General features: G+C 42.6%; 1 protein-coding gene and 1 pseudogene across 1 annotated transcript; one reads left to right on the top strand and one right to left on the bottom strand.

The window, feature by feature from the left end:
- Positions 1-1,100, top strand: LOC136132669 (zinc finger protein 384-like; annotated as a pseudogene).
- Positions 1,101-1,667: 567 nt separating this feature from the next.
- On the bottom strand, positions 1,668-13,279 carry LOC136132670 (zinc finger protein 268-like). Its single transcript, XM_065889551.1, is given in 6 exon segments — positions 1,668-1,904; positions 2,125-2,267; positions 2,481-2,975; positions 11,333-11,449; positions 11,696-12,773; positions 13,028-13,279. Coding segments are annotated over 6 exon segments (2,322 nt in total).
- Positions 13,280-22,389: the final 9,110 nt, after the last annotated feature.

Below are 22,389 nucleotides of genomic sequence, written 5' to 3' on the forward strand. Positions count from 1 at the left end.
ATGTGCATCAACAAGGGCGGGGTCAGCTGTCCCCGGAGAAGGGCTGAGGGCTGGCTGCGCCCCCTGCCCCACCTCGCTGGCTGTGCGGCCTCGGCGCGCCTGCCCTCGGGCATCAGCGTGGACAGAGTCCAAGTCAGAGCAGCTGACCCCACAGAGCCAGGCGTCCGTTACCCAGAATATCACGGTGGTACCCGTGCCGTGGACAGGACTGCGGACTGCTGGAGTCTTCTGTTCTCAGAGGTGGAGGAGAGAAGGGGGTCAATCAAGGGCTCCCGATTTGGTCATCACGTCCCTCTCAGGATCCCTGCGACAAAAGCCTCGTCAGCTCAGACCTCCCGAGCTTCAGCTCCCGTGAGTGTCTCAGCTCTTGCCCCGCTCACAAGCCCTGCAGGTGGTCCCTGACCTCTCCGAGAAGACAGCATTGACCCTCACAGAGGAAGGAGGTGGTGGTGGGTATTGAGGTGGCACCGTGGCCACTAAGAACCCCTGGGGCCGAGAAAAGAAGCGGATGCTGGAACCAGGGCTCCCTCTGTTCTCTCCCCTGACGATGACGACGACCGTCAGAGACAGCCGGATGTGCTCCCCGACGTTCTACTCGAAGGCAGAGATGCGGGTGCACTCCAAGTCACACACCGAGACCAAGCCCCACAAGTGCCCATGCTGTTGCAGCCCTTCCCCAGGAGCTGCTACCTGGCCCAGCACACGTGTATCCACTCAGGGACCAAGCCCAGGGGTGTAAATTCCGTGAGAAGTCCTTCCCGCAGCCCTCTCACTCCAGCCGCACGCCCGCATCCACACCGGGACACCCAGGTGTGCACTGTCAGGATGTGAAAACACCTCCACACAGCTCGAACCTGCAGTCCCACGGGCCGCGACACAACAAAGGTAAACCCTGCCAGGGCCGCAGCTGTCACCGGGGCGCTCGGACACAGCCTCGCTGGAGACGCCCCCGTCCACGCACACCGTGAAGCAAGGTGTACACCTGCGCAGTCTGCAGCCGGGCCTACACGCTCGAACCACACCTGACGCAACACATGATGCGCAAACACATCCCTCCTGATTTCCTCCAGCGGTGGCCCAGGCCCAGGCCCTCACCCTAAATACCACCCTCGGCTAAAGACCAGAGAGCCCGTGGGAGAGGGTGATTCGCGACCTCAAAAGGGAGGAAGGCAATTCACACGAAGATAGAAAAGCAAACGCTTTGTAAACAAACCGCTGGGCTGGACTCCGCAGGCCTGCAAGCCCTGGGCCTGCCCAGCCTCAAGACCAAAGAGCGAGCCTGGAGTCAGCGACCGCCGCGGAGACCTCAGTGGTTTACTGGCTGGGGGATCTCACACGTGCAAAGCAAAGTCCGGGAGCGACACCCCTCCGTGTGCAGCAGGCGGCAGGCGGGACAGGCACCAAGCTTCCCGCTCTTCCCGGTGAAGGCACAGGCTGAGAGCTGAGGTAACCTGCAAAGGCCCGAGGGCGGGGGCCTGGCCAGACTGGCTTCCGTGCGGCCCGTTGCACCCCAAAAGCCCGCTCTGCCGCCCTCCCACCCCGACACAAACAAGGTGAGCCACGGCAAGCTGGACCGAAGGCTTTGCAGTGTTCTAAAAAATGACCGTCTAACTATGCAAACAGACACCAAGTTTTAACAGCAGAGGGAGGTTTTTTTATGGCGATACTCAGTCGGGCCAGCACCGCAGGCATGACTCCCGGTCTGCGCCGGGTCCTGCAAAGCACCCGTGCGAGGCGCGGCCATAACGGGCGCCGGCAGCTTGCCAGCCGCGGCCGCCGAGGCGGCTGGCGATCGCTTTTTCAAACAGCACGTGCAGACCTGTGTCCACAACTACCTCACTTCTGTGGAACAGGCTCCTGGAGGCGAGGGTAAGGGCGCGTTTTCGGTCGATGCTGCCAAACCGCTGTCCGCAAAGGTTGAGACAACCTGCGGAGAACTCTCGCGCTCCCGGCGGAGGGTCTGGCCTGCTTCTAGCTCTTTCCTCCCGGCAGGGCTTCCCGGGCGCCCGCCAGGGGACGCGCTCTCGCCGCCGCTTCCGAGCCTCAGCGCCTTGTCACGGGCTCCTGCCTCGGGGCCCCACGTTTCTTCCCGTCGCGACTGGCAGGAGGCCCGCGACCCCGCACCCTTCGAGCGACCCGGGTGTGCCCAGCGCCGACAGCCCCGCCCCACGCTGCTCCAGGAAGGGCGGGAAGGAGGCCAAGGGCCGAGCTCATGGAGAGAGTCCTGGAGTTCGGGAAGGAAGTGGGTTCGGGGGGCACCCCGAACACTGAGGGGACCCGGCCCGGCGGGGACAGAGGGGGCGGGGGGCAGGCGGCTATGCCCTGCGTCCTGCCCGTACACCTCCGTCTGGCCGTGGCCCTGCGCCGCCGGACCTCTCCCGGCGCCCTTCTCCCCGCGGGGCCCGAGAAGCCTCCCCGGCGGCCGGCCCCGGACGCGGGACTCAGTCACCGTCGCCCGGACGACCCCCTCGTTCACTCACCTTCATCCGCACGCCACCAACACACCCCAGCCAGGCGCCCGGGGCCGCTTCCACGTTCGGCGCGCACGTGCTCCGCCCGCACGTCCGGGGAGGTGGCGGGAAGGCGCGGTTGATACAGAGTATCCAGGCCTCCGCCAATCCCTGCAAGGGCCCCGCCCGATGACCCCCGCCCGTGCCCTGCGCCCCCTAAGTCCCGGGGCCTGCGGTTCCGCCCACCTGGGTTCGGGGCATTCCGGTGGTTCTTGGGGAGCCGAGAGGTTCTCGGGGGTCCATGGCATTCGGGGGGCTGCACGGGAGCCGACAGGTGGGGGGGCGAGGGCGGGGCATCGGAGGCGCCATCCAGCCTGGTTCTGCGCGTCCTCAGGCCCCAGAAGGAGCAGAGCCGGGGTCCTGGGGGTCCTGGGCTGGGGTGGAGGAGAGGGCGCCACGACCCCCGCCCCTGAAGCAGGAGGAAGCTGTGACCCTGGATTAACCCCACGCCACCGCCCTGGAGCTCTGCGGAGACAAAGCCCGGCTGGGGTCGTAGCCCTGGGGGCAGACACCCCCGCCCTTCCCGTGCCCCCGCAGCTCCAGCCGGAGGCCCCCGGTGATCCCACCCCCGCCTGACCCTGGGGCGCAGCTGCGCGCGGCGGAGAGGCCTTCGCGACGGTGGAGGCCTGGGGACCCGAGTTCTCGGTGACCCTGGTCAGCCACGCAGGGGAAGCCTCTGAAGTGCCACCGTCCTGGCTCGGACACGGTCTGGCCTCTCCCCTGTGCAGTTTTTAGTTTGGAGAGATGTTGCACACAGCGAACCGGAAGGCGCTCTAGAGAGGAGACCAGGAGGGTTTCGAGTTGCTTTTGAAAGGGTGGTCAGGGCAAAAATTCTCTGACGTCAAAGCTCATGCCTGAACGTATGCAAAAGACTTAGGCAGAAAGAGAAACATTTCAGCGTTTGTTCACTTGAAAATCTGGAAACGACCCAAGAGTCTGGTGGAATATTGCTAAACACATCACACTTCAGAAACAGGATGGGCTCCTGGAGGGTAATTAGTAGTTGCCGGGAGAAAGAATGCTTCCTGACCGGACTAGTGATACATTTTACAATAAAAACGGCTGTTACAAAGCAGTGTGGGTGAGACGAGCCCATTTGAAAAGTACAGACACAAAATGATGTATGCCACATCGTTAAACCCTGGTTGCCACCGGGTGACAAAATTATTGTTTTATTACTTTTATTTGGCTTTTAAATTTTCTTCTTTTGCTTATCCATGTTTCCCAATTTTTATACAAAGATAATCTTCTGTTTTTCTCGTTTTAAGGTTCTTTTCAAGAAGTGAGAGAAAAAACATTGACAACAGGGTTGGGGGAAGCAATCCCCACCGTCCAAGTATACTAAGGCGGATATGGGTGAACAGAGAGGAAATTGGAGATTTGCTGCAGGAAACCCTCCTGTTGTGGGAATGTGATCACAGGCCCTTTCTCCAGGACCGGCTGGTGCTCAGTGAGAATATTCCTGGTTGCACTCCACCCATGAAGCATCAATGAAGTTAAAACCTCAATGGAAACCAAAATGTCCAAGTACCTACCTTACTAAATTTAAATGTAATTCAACAAATTTTATGTTTCTAGTTCATTGTTATAAAATCAGTTACTTTTTTTGGCTGCCAGGTGAGAAGTTACTGTTTACACACATTGTCTTATTTGAGCCTCCCAAGCCACCTCTGAGCGAGTTATGTTCCCTTGTTACTAAAAAGGAAATAGGTCCAAGTGCATTTAAAACACTTCCAACCAATAAGTGGCCTCCTTTAACTGTCAGACACAAAAGCATACATTCTTAATGTAAGCACATAATAATTCCAAATATTCTAAATCAGGGCAAATTCTTCATAAGCTTCATTTTTTTTTTTTTTTTTTTTGCAGTATGCGGGCCTCTCACCGCCACAGCCCCTCCCGTCGTGGAGCACAGGCTCCGAACACGCGGGCCCAGCAGCCATGGCCCACGGGCCCAGAAGCTCCGCGGCATGTGGGATCTTCCCAGACCTGGGCACGAACCCGTGTCCCCTGAATCGGCAGGCAGACTCTCAACCACTGCACCACCAGGTAAGCCCCATAAGCTTCATTTTTAATAGAGGTCTGATCTTCCAACAAAAGGTAGGCCAAAAGGTGATTATCCAATACCCACTGTAAATAGAGGCTGCCTCTCTCTTCCATGCTCACTAGTCTGAAATGCAATCATTACCACATAAAGCACCCTAAGGCATACTTACCTGCTGTTTCCGGATTTTCTATTCTCTCTGGACCCAGGCTACCTGGGGCGGACTCCCAGTTTAATTGCTTAATAGCTGTGTGACTTTGGACAAGGTACTGATCCTGTACCTTCTCTCCTCTTGGTAAAGTTTATGATTTGTAATAATAACAGGCCCTCTTTCCTCTTTGGTTTGAGATCATTAAATGAGTCAGTACTCTGCACGCGCTATCTTCTTTACCATTTTGTTTCTTACCGGCGTTGTTCACTTTTAACACATTCAAAATCTGGGAACTTCCGCCTTAGTCCTAAGGGAACTTCCGCCTTAGGACTTCTCCTTTTCAGAAATGTCCTGGCCACTCATGTACTTTCCCCCATAACGAGTAGCTGAACACATTTTTAAAAATCCCTGATCCACGGAAGGCTGCAAGCCCATCTAGATACAGCCTCCTAAGAACCTCTGCTTCACCCTGAACCCCTCTTCCCTCCAGGGAATTACCTTCGTTCCCAGAGGTCCCCCTGAGGGAGTTGCTCGCCCACCTGCACTGCCCCAGGAAGCCTTCTCGAAGCCCAATCTGTCTGTATATTGGGGTGCTTGTAGCCATGGGAGACCAGTCCTTTGGGCCGTTCGTGGGTTCACAGAACTACGGGGAGCAGGCCGTCTGGGGAACACCCTTGGGAAACCGATGCCTGACAGAAAAAGAGAGGGGATGTGTGACGTCTTGGGTAGAGTGGTGAGAAGGACAGAGGGAACGTAAACAAGAGCTTGAAAGAATGACTCAGCTGTCCTTCCTTTCTTGGAAGATGGCAGATGCAGGTGGGGCAGGGAACAGGAAAACCCTCCCAACATACTGACCCAGAGGCACTAGGAATGCTTTTTTTTTTTACTAGAGAAAATATTAAAAAAAAATTTTTAAAGATGAGATGAGTATTATCGAGTTTTCCTTCTGCTTCAGGCTCAAAGGTGGCTGGGCAGTGGTGCTGGGCCCAAAGAAGACCCACTTCACCTGCTACAAACCTTCGTTCCCTCTGGTAGTAGGTCAGGTGCAGGGGGGGACAGGGACTCAGAGCCCAGGGTCTACTTACTGAGCATACGGGACTCTGTGAAGTGGGTATTTTGCCATCATTCCCATATGACAAGATGCCCATCAGAGAGGTTAAGTCACTGGTCTAGTCACAGAACTGGTAGAGAGTGGGTTTGAGGTTAGCTCACTCCCATCTGGCCCCCAAGTGTTGGTTTTCACGTCACCCAGCAGCACACTGGCTCAGAGGGTGGGAGAGAAGGAGGGAGGTCTCGCTGCGCACTACATTATCGTTACTCAGTAACCATGCTTGTTACACTCCAGGTCCAGGCTGGACGCTGACATCACAGATGAGTGAGTGTCCCTCCGTTTGAGGGATCCATCCTCTCAGGATCTGTTGATTGCCTACTCTGTGCAGAGCAGGAAAAAACTCAATCTATTTATCTATTTTTGTCATTGAAGAAAACCTAAATAGATATTTAACCAAAAGCATTTTAAATTAACATAATATTACATGTGAAAACTTGAGCAGACATACAAGTCCAAGAAAATGAAAGCACATTGTGAAAGTTCTTGATGATTTTGATTTTCTATCCTTGTAAGTTACATAAAGTGCACAGATCTTTAGGGTTTACCTCTTATTTTCCCATACATGCAGATACTGTGTCCTCACCGTTTCCAGCACACTTCAAGGCTCTCTCATGCTGGTTTCCAGTCACTATCCCCCCACGGTGACCACCCTGGACTTGTCACCAAATGTTAGCTTTGCCTGTTTTGGCACTTGATCTGCCTTCTCAAATGCTACAAAATTTCCCCCATGTAACCCTAGAAGGTCTGTTTTTTCCCCCTTTACATTTAGGTGTACAATTAATCTGGAAATAATTTTAACTTATGGTACGAGGTATGGGTGTGTCAAACCCCGCCCCCCGTAGGACATCCAATTCACCTGATTTATTGAAGAGTCTTCACCATTGCATTGCAGTGCCACTTTTTGTCTTAAATCAGATGATGGTACATGTGTGGGTCTGCTTCTGGGCTCTCTGATCTGTTGTTCCATTGGTCTGTTTGTCCAACTTTACACAAAACCATAGTATTTTAATCATGGGATAAGTTGATATTCAGTGTGTATCCTTCAGTTTTCCTCCTCTTTGTCTTTGGTATGCTTCACCCTTTGCACTTTTACATGAATTTCAGAATCAGCTGGTTAATTTTGACAAAAGTGCATCTACTAGGACTCTGAGATGGCACTGAATTTATACATCAACTTGGGAAACGTTTGAGAACAATATTGAGTCTCCCAATTCTCAAATATAAAATAGATCTCATTTATTTAATATCAAGCAGTATTTTGTAGTTTTCTGTATAGAGACTTTTCTTTAGTCTTATTTCTGATATTTATGATGCTATTGTCAATAATACTTTAATTCCATTATCTAATTTTTTTGTAATATATGGAAATACCATTGACTTTTGTATATTGACATTTTATCAATATCTAGCAACTCTGCTAAATTCACATAATTCTAACAGGTTCTGTAGATTTTTTTGGGTTTTCTAGGTACATAAACATATTGTGTAGGAATGACAAGTTTTCTTTCATTCTTTCTAATCTTCACACTTTAAAAAAAACTTATTGCACTGGTTAGGACCACCAATATTCAGTGTTGAATTAAAGAGGTAATAGTTGGGACTTCCCTGGTGGTCCAGTGGTTAAGATTCCACGCTCCCAATGCAGGGGGCCCAGGTTTGATCCCTGGTCAGGGAACTAGATCCTGTATGCTGCAACTAAGACCTAGTGCAGCCAAATAAATAAATATTTTTTAAAAAAGTAACACTATTAGTTAAAAATTGTATTTTGCTATCTTGCTAAATTGACTTGTTAAGTGGCTTTAAAAATTCTTTTTATTGGAGCACAGTTGATTTACAGTGTTGTGTTAGTTTCTGCTGTACAGCAAAGTGAATCAGTTATACATATATCCACTCTTTTTTAGAGTCTTTTGCCATATAGGTCATTACGCAGTATTGAGTAGAGTTCCCTGTGCTATACAGTAGGTCCTTATTAGTTACCTATTTTATACATAGTATGGTATATATGTCAATCCCAATCTCCCAATTTTTCCTCCGCCCGCCCTCCCCAAGGTGCCTTTTTCTGGGGTAAAGTTTTGAAAGGAGTTTCAGTGAAGGCAGTCATGCTGTCTCTGAATAAAGTTGTCATTCTTCCTTTCCAATCTATATCCTTTTTTATTTTGGCCATGCCACGTGGCTTGCAGGATCTTAGCTCCCCAACCAGGGTCTGAACCCTCGCCCTCAGCAGTGGCAGCGCGGAGTCCTAACCACTGGACTGCCACGGAATTCCCACCAATCTGTATCTTTTTAATTTCTTTGTCTTGCCTTATGCAGTCAGCTAAATCTTCCAGTACAGTGTTGAAAGAGAGTGGTGAGAGTGGATATATTTCACTTGTTCTCAATCTTAGGGGAATCTATTCACTCTTTGACCGTTACGACATTAACTGTAGACATTTTTCAGATGTGCTTTATTAGTTTGAGGAAGATACTTCCTATTCCTAGTTTGCTGAGGTTTTTAATCATGAATGTTATGGAATTTGAACAAATGCTTTTACTATGCCTGCTGATGTGACCGTATGATTTTTATTTTTTAGTTGGTCAGGTATGAATTAGTGATTGGATTTTGAATATCAGATCAGCCTCAGCTTTGTATTCCCAAGATAAACTCCAATTTGCCTTCCTGTATTACCCTTTTATATATTGCTGGATTAAATTAACTAGTTTTGAGGACTTTTACATCTATGTTCATGAGGAACACTTGTAGTTTTTTAAACAATTTGTAATCCTTTTTTTAAAAAAAAATCAGGGTAATACTGACTTCATGAGTTAAGAATTTGTCATCTATTTTCTGGAAGAGTTTGTATAGAATTGGTATTAATTCTTTCTTAAATATTTGCTAGAAATCATCAGTGAAATTATCTGAGCCTGGATTTTTCTTTGTTGGGAGATTTTTAACTGAATTTAATTTCTTTAAGAAATGTAATAGGTTACTCTTTCTTGAGTAAGCTTTGGTAGTTTGTGTCTTTCAAGAATTTAGTCCATCAAGATTGTCAAATCTGTGTTGCTTACCCCTTCCACTGTTTTTGTTTCACTGGTTTCTGGTCTTATCATTACTGTTTCATTCCTATTTACATTGGGCTTTACTCTTCTTTTCCTAGTTCTTTAAGGTAGGACTTTATATTATTGATGTGAGACCCTTATTCTTTTCTAACATAAGCATTTCGTGCTATTAATTTCCCTCTACACACTGCTTTTTCTGCATCTCAAAAATTTTGATATATGTTGTATTTTAATTTGTACACATCATATATAATAATAATTCAAAATATTTTCCATATTATGCTTGAAATTTCTTGGACCCATGTGTTATTTAGAATTGTGTTGCTTAATTTCCAAGTGTTTGGAGACTTCTCTGTTCTTGCTGCAATTGGTTTCTTGTTAAACTGTACTATAGATGGGAGAAATTTTGCATGGTTTCAATTATTTAAAATATTTTAGGATTAATGACTTAGGACATGATCTGTAATGGTGAATGCTTCACATGTAATTGAAAAGAATGTGTATTCTGCTGTTGGATGTTCTAGACATGTCTACTAGGTCCAGCTTATTGATGGCATTATTCAGTGCTTCTGTAGCCTTGCTGATTTTTGGTCTCCAACTTATGTTACTGAGAAATAACTGTTGAAGTGTCCAACTAAAATGGTAGAGTATATTTCTCATTTCACCTCTGTTTTTGCATGATTTTGAAGCTTTCTTGTTAAGTGCATGTACATTTAGAGTTGTCTTTTTGGTAAAATGATGGTTTTCATTATATAAGGTACCTGTACATTCCTGATAATTTTCTTTGCTCTGAATATATATTTTCTTCCATAAAAGGGCACATATTTTCTAATGTCAGCTCTCAGCCTGGGAGATAGGGTGGGGCTGAATCAATCTGATCTGTATTTCAGCTGTCTGAGCTTTGTTGAAGCTTTTGGTTGATTTAGTGCAAAACTGCCTTCAGATATTTTGAGGGCAAATCAGAATGTTTCCCTCGGCAGGGCCTGGAATCTGAGTGTGGAGACGTTGTAAAGATTTGCTCGTGCTAACAGCCAAGCTGCCAGCTCTCAGAGCTGTGCAAAACATCTCCTTGTCTTACAGCCTGTAGCTTATTTTGGTTTTTCTAAATAGACAATCACATCTCCAAACAAAACGATTTTTGTTTCAGCCCCAACCCCCAAGTCCTTACAACTTTTTCTTCTCACACATTGGCTAAAATTGCCATTACACTTCTATAATTAAAATGATGAGAATTCTGTAATTTGATAATTTGATTAAAAAGTGGCAATAACTAAAGCTATTCTGGGTAATCTATTTAGAAGGAACTAATTAATAATGGCAGCAGACTACACAAAGCATATTTTACAGTACAGAGAAAGATAACACCTAAACATCCTAGGTCTTATGATGTAATCCTTATTGTTTTCCTGGTTATTACATTTACTTACACACTTTAAAAAATCTTTATGTTCTATTATGAACATGCATATTATTGACATTTAAACATTTTCTCCATCTTTTCCTAAAAGTTTGGAACATCTTTACAACTTTAATTTGTAAAGGAAATTATTTTTTCTAAGTGAACAAAAATAATAGTGAAGTAAACTTTTCTGCTGAGGCTTATCCCATTTGAAACATTCATAAAATCTTCTTTTCTTGTATTTTTTTTTCTAGCTTGGTTTCTCCAAGGTATGAGCTTCCAATATGTGCAATTCATTCGTTTTATATTTTCTCTCATTAAAATCCTAATTCTTATTAAATTATGAATTTCAAAGGATTGTATTCTATATTCATTTGCATTATGGGATTCCTCTTTGTGGATGTTAGCATATTAGAAAATGACTTCCTGACATTCATTTCATTCATATTGTTCCTCACCTGCACAAACTTAAAGAAATGGTATGACTTCTTGCTGAGAACTTTCGTAGGGTTCACTGAATTGATAGGGTTCCTGTGTACATTTACTGATATTTTTTGGTGTACATAAAAAACAGTGTTCTTTGGATGCCCCTCCACATGCTATACATACACGGTGTACCATGAGATTATTCCATTTATAGAGTTTCTCTCCTGTACGAATTTTCTGGGAATTCCTGTGAATTGACTTTTTAAAGAAAAATTATTTATTTATTTATTTTTGGCTGCATTGGGTCTTCATTGCTATGCGCGGGCTTTCTCTAGTTGCATCAAGTGGGGGCTGCTCTTCATTGTGGTGCGTGGACTTCTCATTGCAGTGGCTTCTCATGTTGCAGAGCATGGGCTCTAGGCACGTGGACTTCAGTAGTTGTGGCACATGAGCTCAATAGTTGTGGCTCACGGGCTCTAGAGCACAGGCTCAGTAGTTGTGGTGCACGGGCTTAGTTGCTCCACAGCATGTGTGATCTTCCTGGACCAGGGATCGCACCCGTATCCCCTGCATTGGCAGACGGATTCTTAACCACTGTGCCACCAGGAAAGCCCTGAATTGACTTTTGAGAGAAAGTTTCTTACATTTACTTCACCAATATGTTTCTCATCTGTATGAGTTCTCTGATGCGTAATGAGCTGTGACTTCCAACAGAAGGCTTTCCCACATTCGCTGCACTTACAGGGTTTTTCTCCTGTATGAGTCCTCTGATGTGCACTGAGAATTGATTTTGGAGAGGTTTTTCCACATTCACTGCACCCACAGGGTTTCTCCCCTAATGAGTCCTCTGATGTACAATGAGCTGAGATTTCCTAACGAAGGCTTTTTCATACTCATTGCATTGAGAGGGCTTCTCTCTTGTGTTCATTCTGATGTATAATGAGCCGTAATTTTTCACAGAAGGATTTCTGACATTGACTGCATTTATAAGGGTTTTCCCCTGCATGAGTTCACTCATGTACAATGAGAAGTGACTTCCAAATGAAGGCTTTCCCGCATTTGTGACATTCGTATGGTTTGTCTGCTGAATGAGTTCTCATGTGTATAATGAGGTATGACTTGCTACTAAAGACTTTCCTACACTCACTGCACCTATAAGGTTTTTCCCCAACATGAGTTCGCTGATGTGAGATGAGCTGATCTTTTCTGTTAAAGGCTTTCTCACATTCACTGCATTCATAGGGATTCTCTCCTGTGTGGGTTCTCTGATGTACAATAAGGTTTGACTTTGTATTAAACGCTTTCCGACATTCACTGCATTCAAAGGGTTTCTCTCCTGTATGAGTTTTCTGATGTATCACGAACTGTGACTTCAAGCCAAAAGTTTTCCCACTGTCATTGCATTCATAGGGCTTCTCCCCTGCATGAGTTCTCTGGTGTGAGATGAGATGATATTTCCGACTGAAGGCCTTCCCACATTAACTACAACCACAGAGTTTCTCTCCTGTGTGGGCTCTCTGATGTACAATAAGGCTTGACTTTGTATTAAACGCTTTCCAACATTCACTACATTCAAAGTGTTTCTCTCCTGTATGAGTTTTCTGATGTATCATGAACTGTGACTTCAAGCCAAAAGTTTTCCCACAGTCACTGTATTCATAGGGCTTCTCCCCTACGTGAGTTCTGTGCTGTGAAATGAGCTGGTATTTCCGACTGAAGGCTTTCTCACATTCACTGCATTCATAAGGATTCTCCCCTGTGTGAACTCTCTGATGTATAACAAGTTGTGAATTAAAACTGAAGGCTCTCCGACATTCACTGCATTCATGGAGTTTCTCTCCTGTGTGAGTCCTCTGATGTACAATGAGGTAGGACTTTATCCTAAAAGCTTTCCCACATTCATTGCATCCATAGGGTTTCCCTCCTATGTGACTTATCTGATGTACAATGAGCTGTAACTTCAAATTGAGCGCTTTTACACACTGATTACAGCCATAGGGTTTTACCCCAGTGTGTGCTCCCTGATGTACAATGAGCTGTGACTTGAAAGTAAAGGCTTTCCCACATTCACTATAACCGTAAGGTTTCTCTCCCATGTAGGTTCTCTGATGTACCATGAGGTTTGAGTTTGTATTAAAGGCTTTTTGACAATCACTGCATTCATAGGTTTCTCTCCTGTTTGAATTCTTTGATGTATAATGAGTTGTGGTGATTTCAAACCAAAAGCTTTCCTACGTTCATGACACCAATAGGGCTTCTGACCTGAATGAGTTCTCTGGTGTGAAACAAGCTGGTCTTTCATACTGAAGACTTTCCCACATTCACAGCATTCACAGGGATTCTCCCGCATGTGAATTCTCTGATGTGTAACAAGTTGTGAATTGAAACTGAAAGTTTTCTGGCAAACACTGCATTCATGTAGTTTCTCTCCTGTGTGAGCTCTTTGATGAACAATGAGGTAGGACTTTCTGCTGAAGGCTTTCCCACATCCACTACCTTTGTAGCGTTTTTCTTCTGAATGAGTTTGCTGATGCACCACAGGGTATGACTTGCTGCTGAAGGCCTTCCCACAGTAACTGCATTCAAAGGGTTTTCCTCCCATACGTATTTGTTGGCATATGAGCTGTGACTTTCTGTTGGCAGTTTTTCCAGGTTCATTACTTTCACAGTATTTTATTCCAGTAAGAGCTTGCTCATGTTTAGAATGGAAGGATGATTCCCTATGTGCATGAAACCCATTAGGATTCTTTCCAGCATTATTATTACTAAAATCTATATTATATTTCAAACTCTTTCCACTTGTGACACATTTATGAAGTTTTTGTCTTTAAAAAATTTCTTTTTTTGGTTGTGTTTGATCTTCACTGCTGTGCATGGACTTTCTCTAGTTGTGGTGCACGGCCTTCTCATTGTTGTGGCTTCTCTTGTTGCAGAGCACGGGCTCTAGGCACGCAGGCTTCAGAAGTTGTGGCACGTGCGCTCAGTAGTTGTGGCTTGCAGGCTCTAGAGCTCAGGCTCAGTAGTTGTGCACAGGCTTAGTTGCTCTGCGACATGTGGGATCTTCCCAGGCCAGGGCTCGAACCCATGTCCCCTGCATTGGCAGGCAGACTCTTAACCACTGCACCACCAGGGAAGCCCTGAAGTTTTTGTCTTGAAGAAACATCTGTACGAAGAAGACATAGTTTTCCAAATGCAGTACACTGATAGGATTTTGACATACTTCTCAGCTTGCCTTGATTTTCCTGATGCCATTCCATACAACCATCAATTTCCCAGACTTCATCTAGAAATGAAAATACTCACGATATAAATAGTAACATGATCCTAGTACAGCATAAAATTGCCTTATAAATGTCATGTCCTGAGGTTTTTCTTAGTTTCTGAAATCATTTCTGAATGTAAATAAAATCTCAAGTGTAAATATACCCAGACTCCTGGGCTCTGGGGAAAACAAAGGAAAACAAAACATGAAAATTGGCAAAGGGACCTGGCAATAAATAAAGGTAGTCTGGAGTTTCAAAATTTTGCATAATGTTTTCTTTAGAAAGCACAAGGAAAAATGAGCAAAATCTAAAGAAGTGGGAAGGGATCTCTGAGCATAGGCTTCATTCGACAAATAATTGTTAAATACCTATTATGTGCCAAACACTGTCTAAGCTCAGGAGAAAGAGCAGAACCATTGCAGATTTGTTTACAGTCCTCCTGGGAATAAAGTTCCACTGAATACTCAAATAGATGAAAATAAATTCACAAGAAACATCATTGAGATGTTTCAGTACACTGACAGCAGCAGCTAATAAAGCTTCCAGAGAAACCAAAAAAGTTTCACATAATGGATCAAAATTTAGAATGGATCTGACTTCTTATTAGCATCACTAGAAGAGAAAAAACAGAGGATTCAGGAGTAAAGTAGAGGCACAGGTCGCAAAATCTATATCAAATGCACCCTTTCAAAGGAAGCTACCATGAGAGGTGTTCCAACAAAAGAAACCAAGAAAAAAGGTGACACAATAAAAATAGAAAAGAAAATCTAAAAGGTGATTCCAGGTTAAAAACTGTACAACCATGTCTTGAGAAAAATCAGGTTACACTGGAGCAAGTCAAATGACGTGGGAGTGATGTCACTAGGAAGATGAAATTGACAGAATCACTAATTTAACTGAATGTACCAAAAGAATATTTAGACATGTGAAGACGAGTCTGGGGTTAAATTAATTATAAATACATTAATGATAACATAGAAAACTTTGTAGGACAATAAAACAACTCGAGAAAAAACGAGTAATGAACAAAACTAACCATTGTACACTCGCACGATTTGCCCAGGAAAAGAAATTACATGGTCGTAAAGATATAAAAACTGAAGACTTATCTAAGTATGAAATAGCTTGATTAGGATGATGGAGGTATGGGAAGAGGGTGTGTGTATATTGGAGAAGAGGAAATCTTTACCCTTCATACTAAGTAATTAGAGGAGAAAATCAAGGTGTAAGAGAATAAGTCGTTTATTTAGAAAACATGGAGGTAAATACCATAAGAAAGAACTAAAAGAGATGACATTGTTTTTCTTGGGGTGGGGAGAAATGAAAAACAGAAGGGGCAGGGTGGACAGAATGCTGTTTAAACATAAAAAATCTCCAAAATCCAAAAATACAAAGTGGATAGGGAACTAGACAGAGGACTAAGTCCTCAGTCATAATCACAAATATTTGGAGGTTGAATAGAAGAGAGAATGGGTAGAGTTGACCTAGGTGTCCCAAAGTAATATGCTGACCAAGGCAATGGACAGAAAAGGGTATTAAAAGAACACAGAAGCAGGTCAGGTTTGAAGATAGCAACATCACAGGATCTTAATACCTCATTTCAGGTTTCCGTATATCCTAAATCTGAACCGTCTTATTCATTTTGTACACAACCTCCAAATTATATTTTCCCAAACATCAATTCCCAACTGGGACAGTACCCACACCCATGCAGTGAGAAATGAACATGAGCATGTCTGACCATTACAATGGTTTTGGAGGGAGTATTACTGGCTATTACTGGGTTGGCCAAAAAGTTCCTTCGGTTTTAAAGTAAATATAGAAGATATATTTTTCATTTTCACCAAGAACTTTACTGAACAACATATTCACCATTTTGTTGCACTACCTTCTGCCATTTTTCAGGCAACTTCATAATTCCATCTTCCCAAAGCTTTTTATCTTTTTGAGCGAAGAACTGTTCCAGGTGCCTTTTACAGTCTTCCAGGTAATTGAATTTTTTTCCATTAAGAGAATCTTGTAAAGACCGAAATAAATGGAAATCCAAAGGTGCAATGTCTAGTGAATATGGCAGATGAATCAGAACTTCCCAGCCAAGATGTAACAGTTTTTGCCTGGTCATCAATAGATGTTTAAATAGCATTTATTGTTTGTAGATTTTTTGATGATGGCATTCTGACTGGTGTGAGGTGATACGCTATTGTAGTCCTGATTTGCATTTCTCTAATAATTAGTGATGTTAAGCATCTTTTCATGTGTCTCTTGGCCATGTGTATGTCTTTTTTGGAGAAATGTCTATTTAAGTCTCCTACCCATTTTTTGACTGCGTTGTTTGTTTTTTCGATATTGAGCTCATGAGCTGTTCGTATATTTTAGAGATTAATCCTTTGTACCTTGCTTCATTTGCAAATATTTTCTCTCATTCTGAGGTTTGTCTTTTCTTTTTTTTATGGTTTCCTTTGGTGTGCAAAAACTTTTAAGTTTAATCAGGTCCCACTTGTTTACTTTTGTTTTTATTTTCTTTACTCTAGGAGGTGGGTCAAAAAAGATCTTGCTGTGATTGATGTCAAAGAGTGTTCTTCCTGTTTTACTCTAAGAGTTTTATAGCGTCTGGTCTTACATTTAGGTCTTTAATCCATTTTGAGTTTATTTTTGTGTATGGTGTTAGGTAGTGTTCTAATTACATTCTTTTAGCTGTCCAGTTTTCCCAGCACCACTTATTGAAGAGACTCTCTTTTTCTCCACTGTATGTTCTTGCTTCCTTTGTCATAGATTAAGGTGACCACAGGTGTGTGGGTTTAGATGTGGGCTTTCTCTCCTGTTCCATTAATCTATACTTCTGTTTTTGTGCGAGTACCATACTGTCTTGTTGGCTGTAGCTTTGTAGTGTAGTCGGAAGTTGGGAAGCCTGATTCCCCCTACTCCATTTTTCTTTCTCAAGATTGCTTCAAGATATTACCTAGTGTTCTTTTATTTCACCTGCATGACTCCCTTGAACATCTCTTGCCAAGCAAGGTGTAGTGGTAGCAAACTCCCTTTTGTTTTCTGTGAATGTCTTCATTTCTACCTCACTTTTGAAGCACAGTTTTGTCAGATATAGGATTCTTGGCTGGTAGTTTGTTTTTTTTATTTTAGCTCTTTGAATATATGGGTTCATTGCCTTTTGGTCTCCAAAGGTTCTGATGAGAAATCTGCTTATCATCTTACTGAGGAGCCCTTGTATGAAACAAGTCATTTCTTTCTTGATGCTCTCAAGGTTCTCTCTTTGTCTCTGTCTATTGAAAATTTGAGTGTGTGTGTTTCTTTGAGTTCATCGTTTTTGGAGTCTGTTGAGCTTCTTTGATGTTTATATTCATGTCTTTCATCAAATTATCTATGTATAGTATCATGATATCTGTAAAGAGTGACAGTTTTACTTTTTCTTTTCCAATTTGTATTCTTTTTAGTGTATAGGAATGCAAGAGATTTCTGTGCATTTTTTATCCTGCAACTTTACCATTCTTCTCAAGTACACATGAGACATTTCCAGGGCAATCCACAAATTAAGTCTCAATAGATTCAAAAGACAAATATCATTCAAAATATCTTCTCTGACTACACAGGATGAAGCTAAAAATCACTATAAAAGGGGAAAAAAATGGAAAATGCACAAATTTGTGGGAATTAAAACAACACAGTCCAAACAACCAATGGATCAAAGAAATCAAAAGGGAAATTAGTAACTACTTAGACTTGAATGGAAACAAAACACATCATAAAACTGATGGGATGCAGCAAAAGCAGTGTTGAGGGTAAAATTGACAATTATAAACACTTATATTTAAAACAAGAAACATCGGGCTTCCCTGGTGGTGCAGTGGTTGAGAGTCTGCCTGCTGATGCAGGGGACACGGGTTCATGCCCCGGTCCAGGAAGATCCCACATGCTGCGGAGTGGCTGGGCCTGTGAGCCATGACCGCTGAGCCTGCGTGTCCAGAGCCTGTGCTCCGCAACGGGAGAGGCCACAATAGTGAGAGGCCTACGTACCACAAAACAAAACAAAACAAAACAAAACAAACACAAGAAACACCAACAATCTAACTTTACAACTTAAGGGAATAGAAAAAGAAGAACAAACTAAACACAAAGATAGCAAAAAGAAGGAAATAAAAAGATTAGAACACAGATAAACAAAATAGAGACTAGTAAAACAATAGGAAAAAAATCAATGAAACCAAAGCTTGGTTCTTTGAAAAGATCAACAAAATGTATAAAGCTTTAGGTAGATGGACTAAGAAAAAACAGAAGACTTGAATTACCAAACTCAGAAATGAAAGTGGGGAAATTAGTACTGATTCTACAGAGACAAAAATGATTATTGGAAAATACTATGAACAACGGTATGCCAACAAATTGGATGACCTAGTTGAAATGGATACAATTCCATCTTCATTTCTATCAAGATTAAATCACAAAGAAATAGAAAATTTGAAAAGATCTATAACTAATAAGGAGATTAAGTCTGTAATCAAAAGTCTCCCCAAAAAAGAAAAGCCCAGGCTTCACTGGTGAATTTTACCAAATATTTAAAGGAGTTATAACATCAATCTTTCTCAAGTTTTTCCAAAAACCTGAAGAGGAGGGAACACTTCCTAACTCATTCTATAAGGCCAGCATTACTCTGATACCAAACCAATACAAACACACTATAAGAAAACTATAGACTAGTATCCCTTATAAACAGAGATACAAAAATTCTCAATAAGCTAATAGGAAGTCAAATTCAGCAGCTTATTACAAAGATTATACACCATGACCAATGGGATTTATTCTTGGAATGCAAGGATGGTTCCACATTTGAAAACTGCTCAATGTAATGCATCACGTTAACAGAATGACGTTTAAAAATGATTATCTCAATTGATGCAGAAAAAGCATTTGATAAAATTCAACACCCTTTCATGATAAAAACACTCAACAAAGTAGGAATAGTAGGAAAGTATCTCAACATAAAAGCTGCATCTTAACAACCCACGGTGAACATCATTGTCAATGGTCAAAGACTGAAACTTTTCCTCTAAGATGAGGAACAAGGCAAGGATGTTGGCTTTCACCACTTCTATTCAACATAGCACTGGAAGTTCTAGCCAGAGCAGTAGGAGTAAATTTATCTCTATTCACGGCCAATATGATCCTATATGTAGAAAACCTTAAAGATTCAAAAAACAAAGCAATCCAACAAAAACAGATGAGTTCAACAAATAGCAGGATACAAAGTCAAAGCATGAAAATCATCTGCCTGCCTTCCTTCCCTCCCTCCCTCCTTCCCTCCCGCCTTTCCTTTCTGGCTGCATTGGGTCTTTGGTGCTGCACGTGGGCTTTTTCTAGTTGCGGCGAGTGGGGGCTACTCTTCGTTGTGGTGCACGGGCTTCTCATTGCAGTGGCTTCTCTTGTTGCAGAGCTCGGCCTTTAGGTGTGTGGACTTCAGTAGTTGTGGCACACGGGCTCAGTAGTGGTGGCGCGTGGGCTCTAGAGCACAGGCTCAGTAGTTGTGGCACACGGGGTTAGTTGCTCTGCGGCATGTGGGATCTTCCCAGACCACGGATAGAACCTGTGTCCCCTGCATTGGCAGGTGGATTCTTAACCACTGAGCAACCAGGGAAGTCCCCAGTTGCATTTCTATACAGTAACAATGATCAATCTGAAAAGCAAATTATGAAAAAGATTCTACTTATAATAGCATCAAAAAGAAGTAATAACTTAACCAAGGAGGTAAATGACTTGTAGAATGAAAACTAAAAACCTTGCTGAAAGAAATTGAAGAAGACATAAATAAATAGAAACATACCCTATGTTCCTTAATATTAAGATGTTAATACTACCCAAAGTGATCTACATATTCAAAGCAATCCCTAATAAAATCCCAATGACGTTTTTTGCAGAAATAGAAAAACCCATCCTAAAATTCATATGGAAGCTCAAGGGACCCTGAATAGCCAAAATAATCTCGAAAAAGAACAAAGCTGGAAGACTCATACTTCCTGATTTCAAAACGTACTACAAAACTACAGTAACCAAAACAATGTGGTACTGACATGCAACAATGTGGTACTGGCATAAAAGTGACAACAAAATAGAACAGAGTCCAGAAATAAACCCTTGCGTATATGGTCAAATGATTGTTGACAGTCGTTCCAAGGCCATTTATGGGGAAAGAAAACTCTTGTTAACAAACGCTGCTGCGAAAACTGAATATCCACATGAAAAAGAATTAAGTTGGCCCTGTACCTAACACCATATATAAAATTTAATTCAAAATGGATCAAAGACCTAAATGTAAAACCTTAAACTACATAAAGCTCTTAGAAGAAAACATAGGGCAAAAGCTTTACAATGTTAGATTCGGCAGTGATTTCTTGAATATGACACAAAAGAAAAAAGTCAACCTATTGGACTTCATGAAAATTAAAAAAAAATTTTGCATCAGGGACTTCCCTGGTGGCACAGTGGTGAAGACTCTGGGCTCCCAATGCAGGGGGCCAGGGTTTGATCCCTGGTCAGGGAACTAGATCCCACATGCATGCCGCAACTAAGGAGCCTGCCTACCGCAACCAAAAACAGTTTTTTTGCATCAAAACACAAGATCAACAGGGTAAAAAGGCAACTCACAGAATGGGAGAAAATATCTGAAAGGCATATATCTTAAAAGCGATGAATATCCAGAATATATAGAGAACTAAAACTCAACAACAACAAAACAACCTATTCAAAAGTGGTCAAAGGACTTGAATAGACATTTCTCCAAAGAAGATACAAATGGCCAATAGCACATGAAGGTGGTGAACATCACTAATCATAAGGAAAATGCGAATCAAAACTATGAGATTCCACCTCACACTCACTAGGATGGCTATCGAAAAAGCATGAAAATAACAAGGGTTGGCGAGGATGTGGAATAAATGGAACACGTACAATGCTGGTGGGGATATAACGTGGTGTAGCTGCTATGGAAAACAGTTTGGTGGCTCCTCAAAAAATTAAAAACTAGAATTACCATACGGTCCAGCAATTCCACTTCTGAATATATACCCAAAGGAAGTGAAAGCAGGGTCTAAAAGAGATATTTCTACATCCATGTTCACAGCAGCATTATTATTCACAGTAGCCAAAACGTGAAAGCAATCCAAGTGTCCATGGATGGATGAATGGAGAAGCAAAATGTGATACATACATACAAATTATTATTCAGCCTTAAAAGGAAGAGAGTTCTGCAGCATGCTATAACAAGGATGAACCTTATGTCAAGGGAGATAAGCTAGTCACAAAAAGACAATTACTGTATGATTCCACTTATATGAGGTAACTTAGCGTAGTCAAAATCATAGAGACAGAAAGTAGAATGGTGCTTGCCAGGGGTTATGGGGAGGGGGGAATTGGGCGTTAATGTTTAATGGTATAGAGCTTCAGTTTTTCAAGAAGAAGAGTGTTGTGGAGACGGATGGTGGTTATGATTGCCAATGTTATGAACGTATTTAATACCACTGAATTGTCACTTAAAATGGTTAAGATGATAAAAGAAAATATGTGTGCAGAAATAAGTATGCTCCAAAATAAAAACGGTGCTTTAAAAAACCAAGAATCTAAAAAAATGGAACGATACAGGGTGTTCATGGATTGGAAAACTCAGTATTGTTAAGATGTAAATTCTCCCTAGTTTGATTCATAGATTCACTGTAATTCCAGCTGAAGTCCTAACAAGCTTTTTTGTAGCTATTCACAAGCTCTTCCATAATTAATATGGAAAAGCAAAAAACTAGAACAGCCAAAGCAATTCTGAAGAACAAAGGTTAAGCACTCCCACTAGCCCACTTTAAGACTTCCTATAAAATCAAGATAGCATGATACTGGCGAAAGGTAAGACACAAAAATCAATGGAACAGAAAAGACAGCCTAGAAATGAACCCACATAAACACTGTCTCAAATTTTTCTTTCTTTCTTTTTTTTTTTTTTTTTAACAAAGACACAAAAGCAGTTCAATGGAGAAAGGATAATCTTTTCAACAAATGGTGCTGGAACACCTGCACATCCATAGAGGTAAAAAATGAACCTCAACACATACCCCATACCCTATACAAAAATTAACTAAAAATGGATCATTAACTTAACTGTGAAAGCTAAAACTACACAAGTTCCAGAGAAAAATTTTTAAATATTTGTGCACTTTAGTTTGGGCAACGAGACTTTAAACATGACACCAAAAGCAAAACCCACTTTAAAAAATTAAAATTCAGAAATGGACTTTATCAAAATTAAAATATTTTGCTCTGTGAAAGCTGGTGTCATGGAAATGGAAAGACAAACCAGAGACTGGGAGAAAATATTTGCAAATCATTTTTCTTACAAGGGACTTTAATATAGAACAACAAAGAACCCTTAAAAAATCAATGAAGGCGGAGTCAAGATGGAGGA

Source organism: Phocoena phocoena, chromosome 13, assembly GCF_963924675.1.
Source record: "Phocoena phocoena chromosome 13, mPhoPho1.1, whole genome shotgun sequence".
In the NCBI taxonomy this organism is placed as follows: domain Eukaryota; kingdom Metazoa; phylum Chordata; class Mammalia; order Artiodactyla; family Phocoenidae; genus Phocoena; species Phocoena phocoena.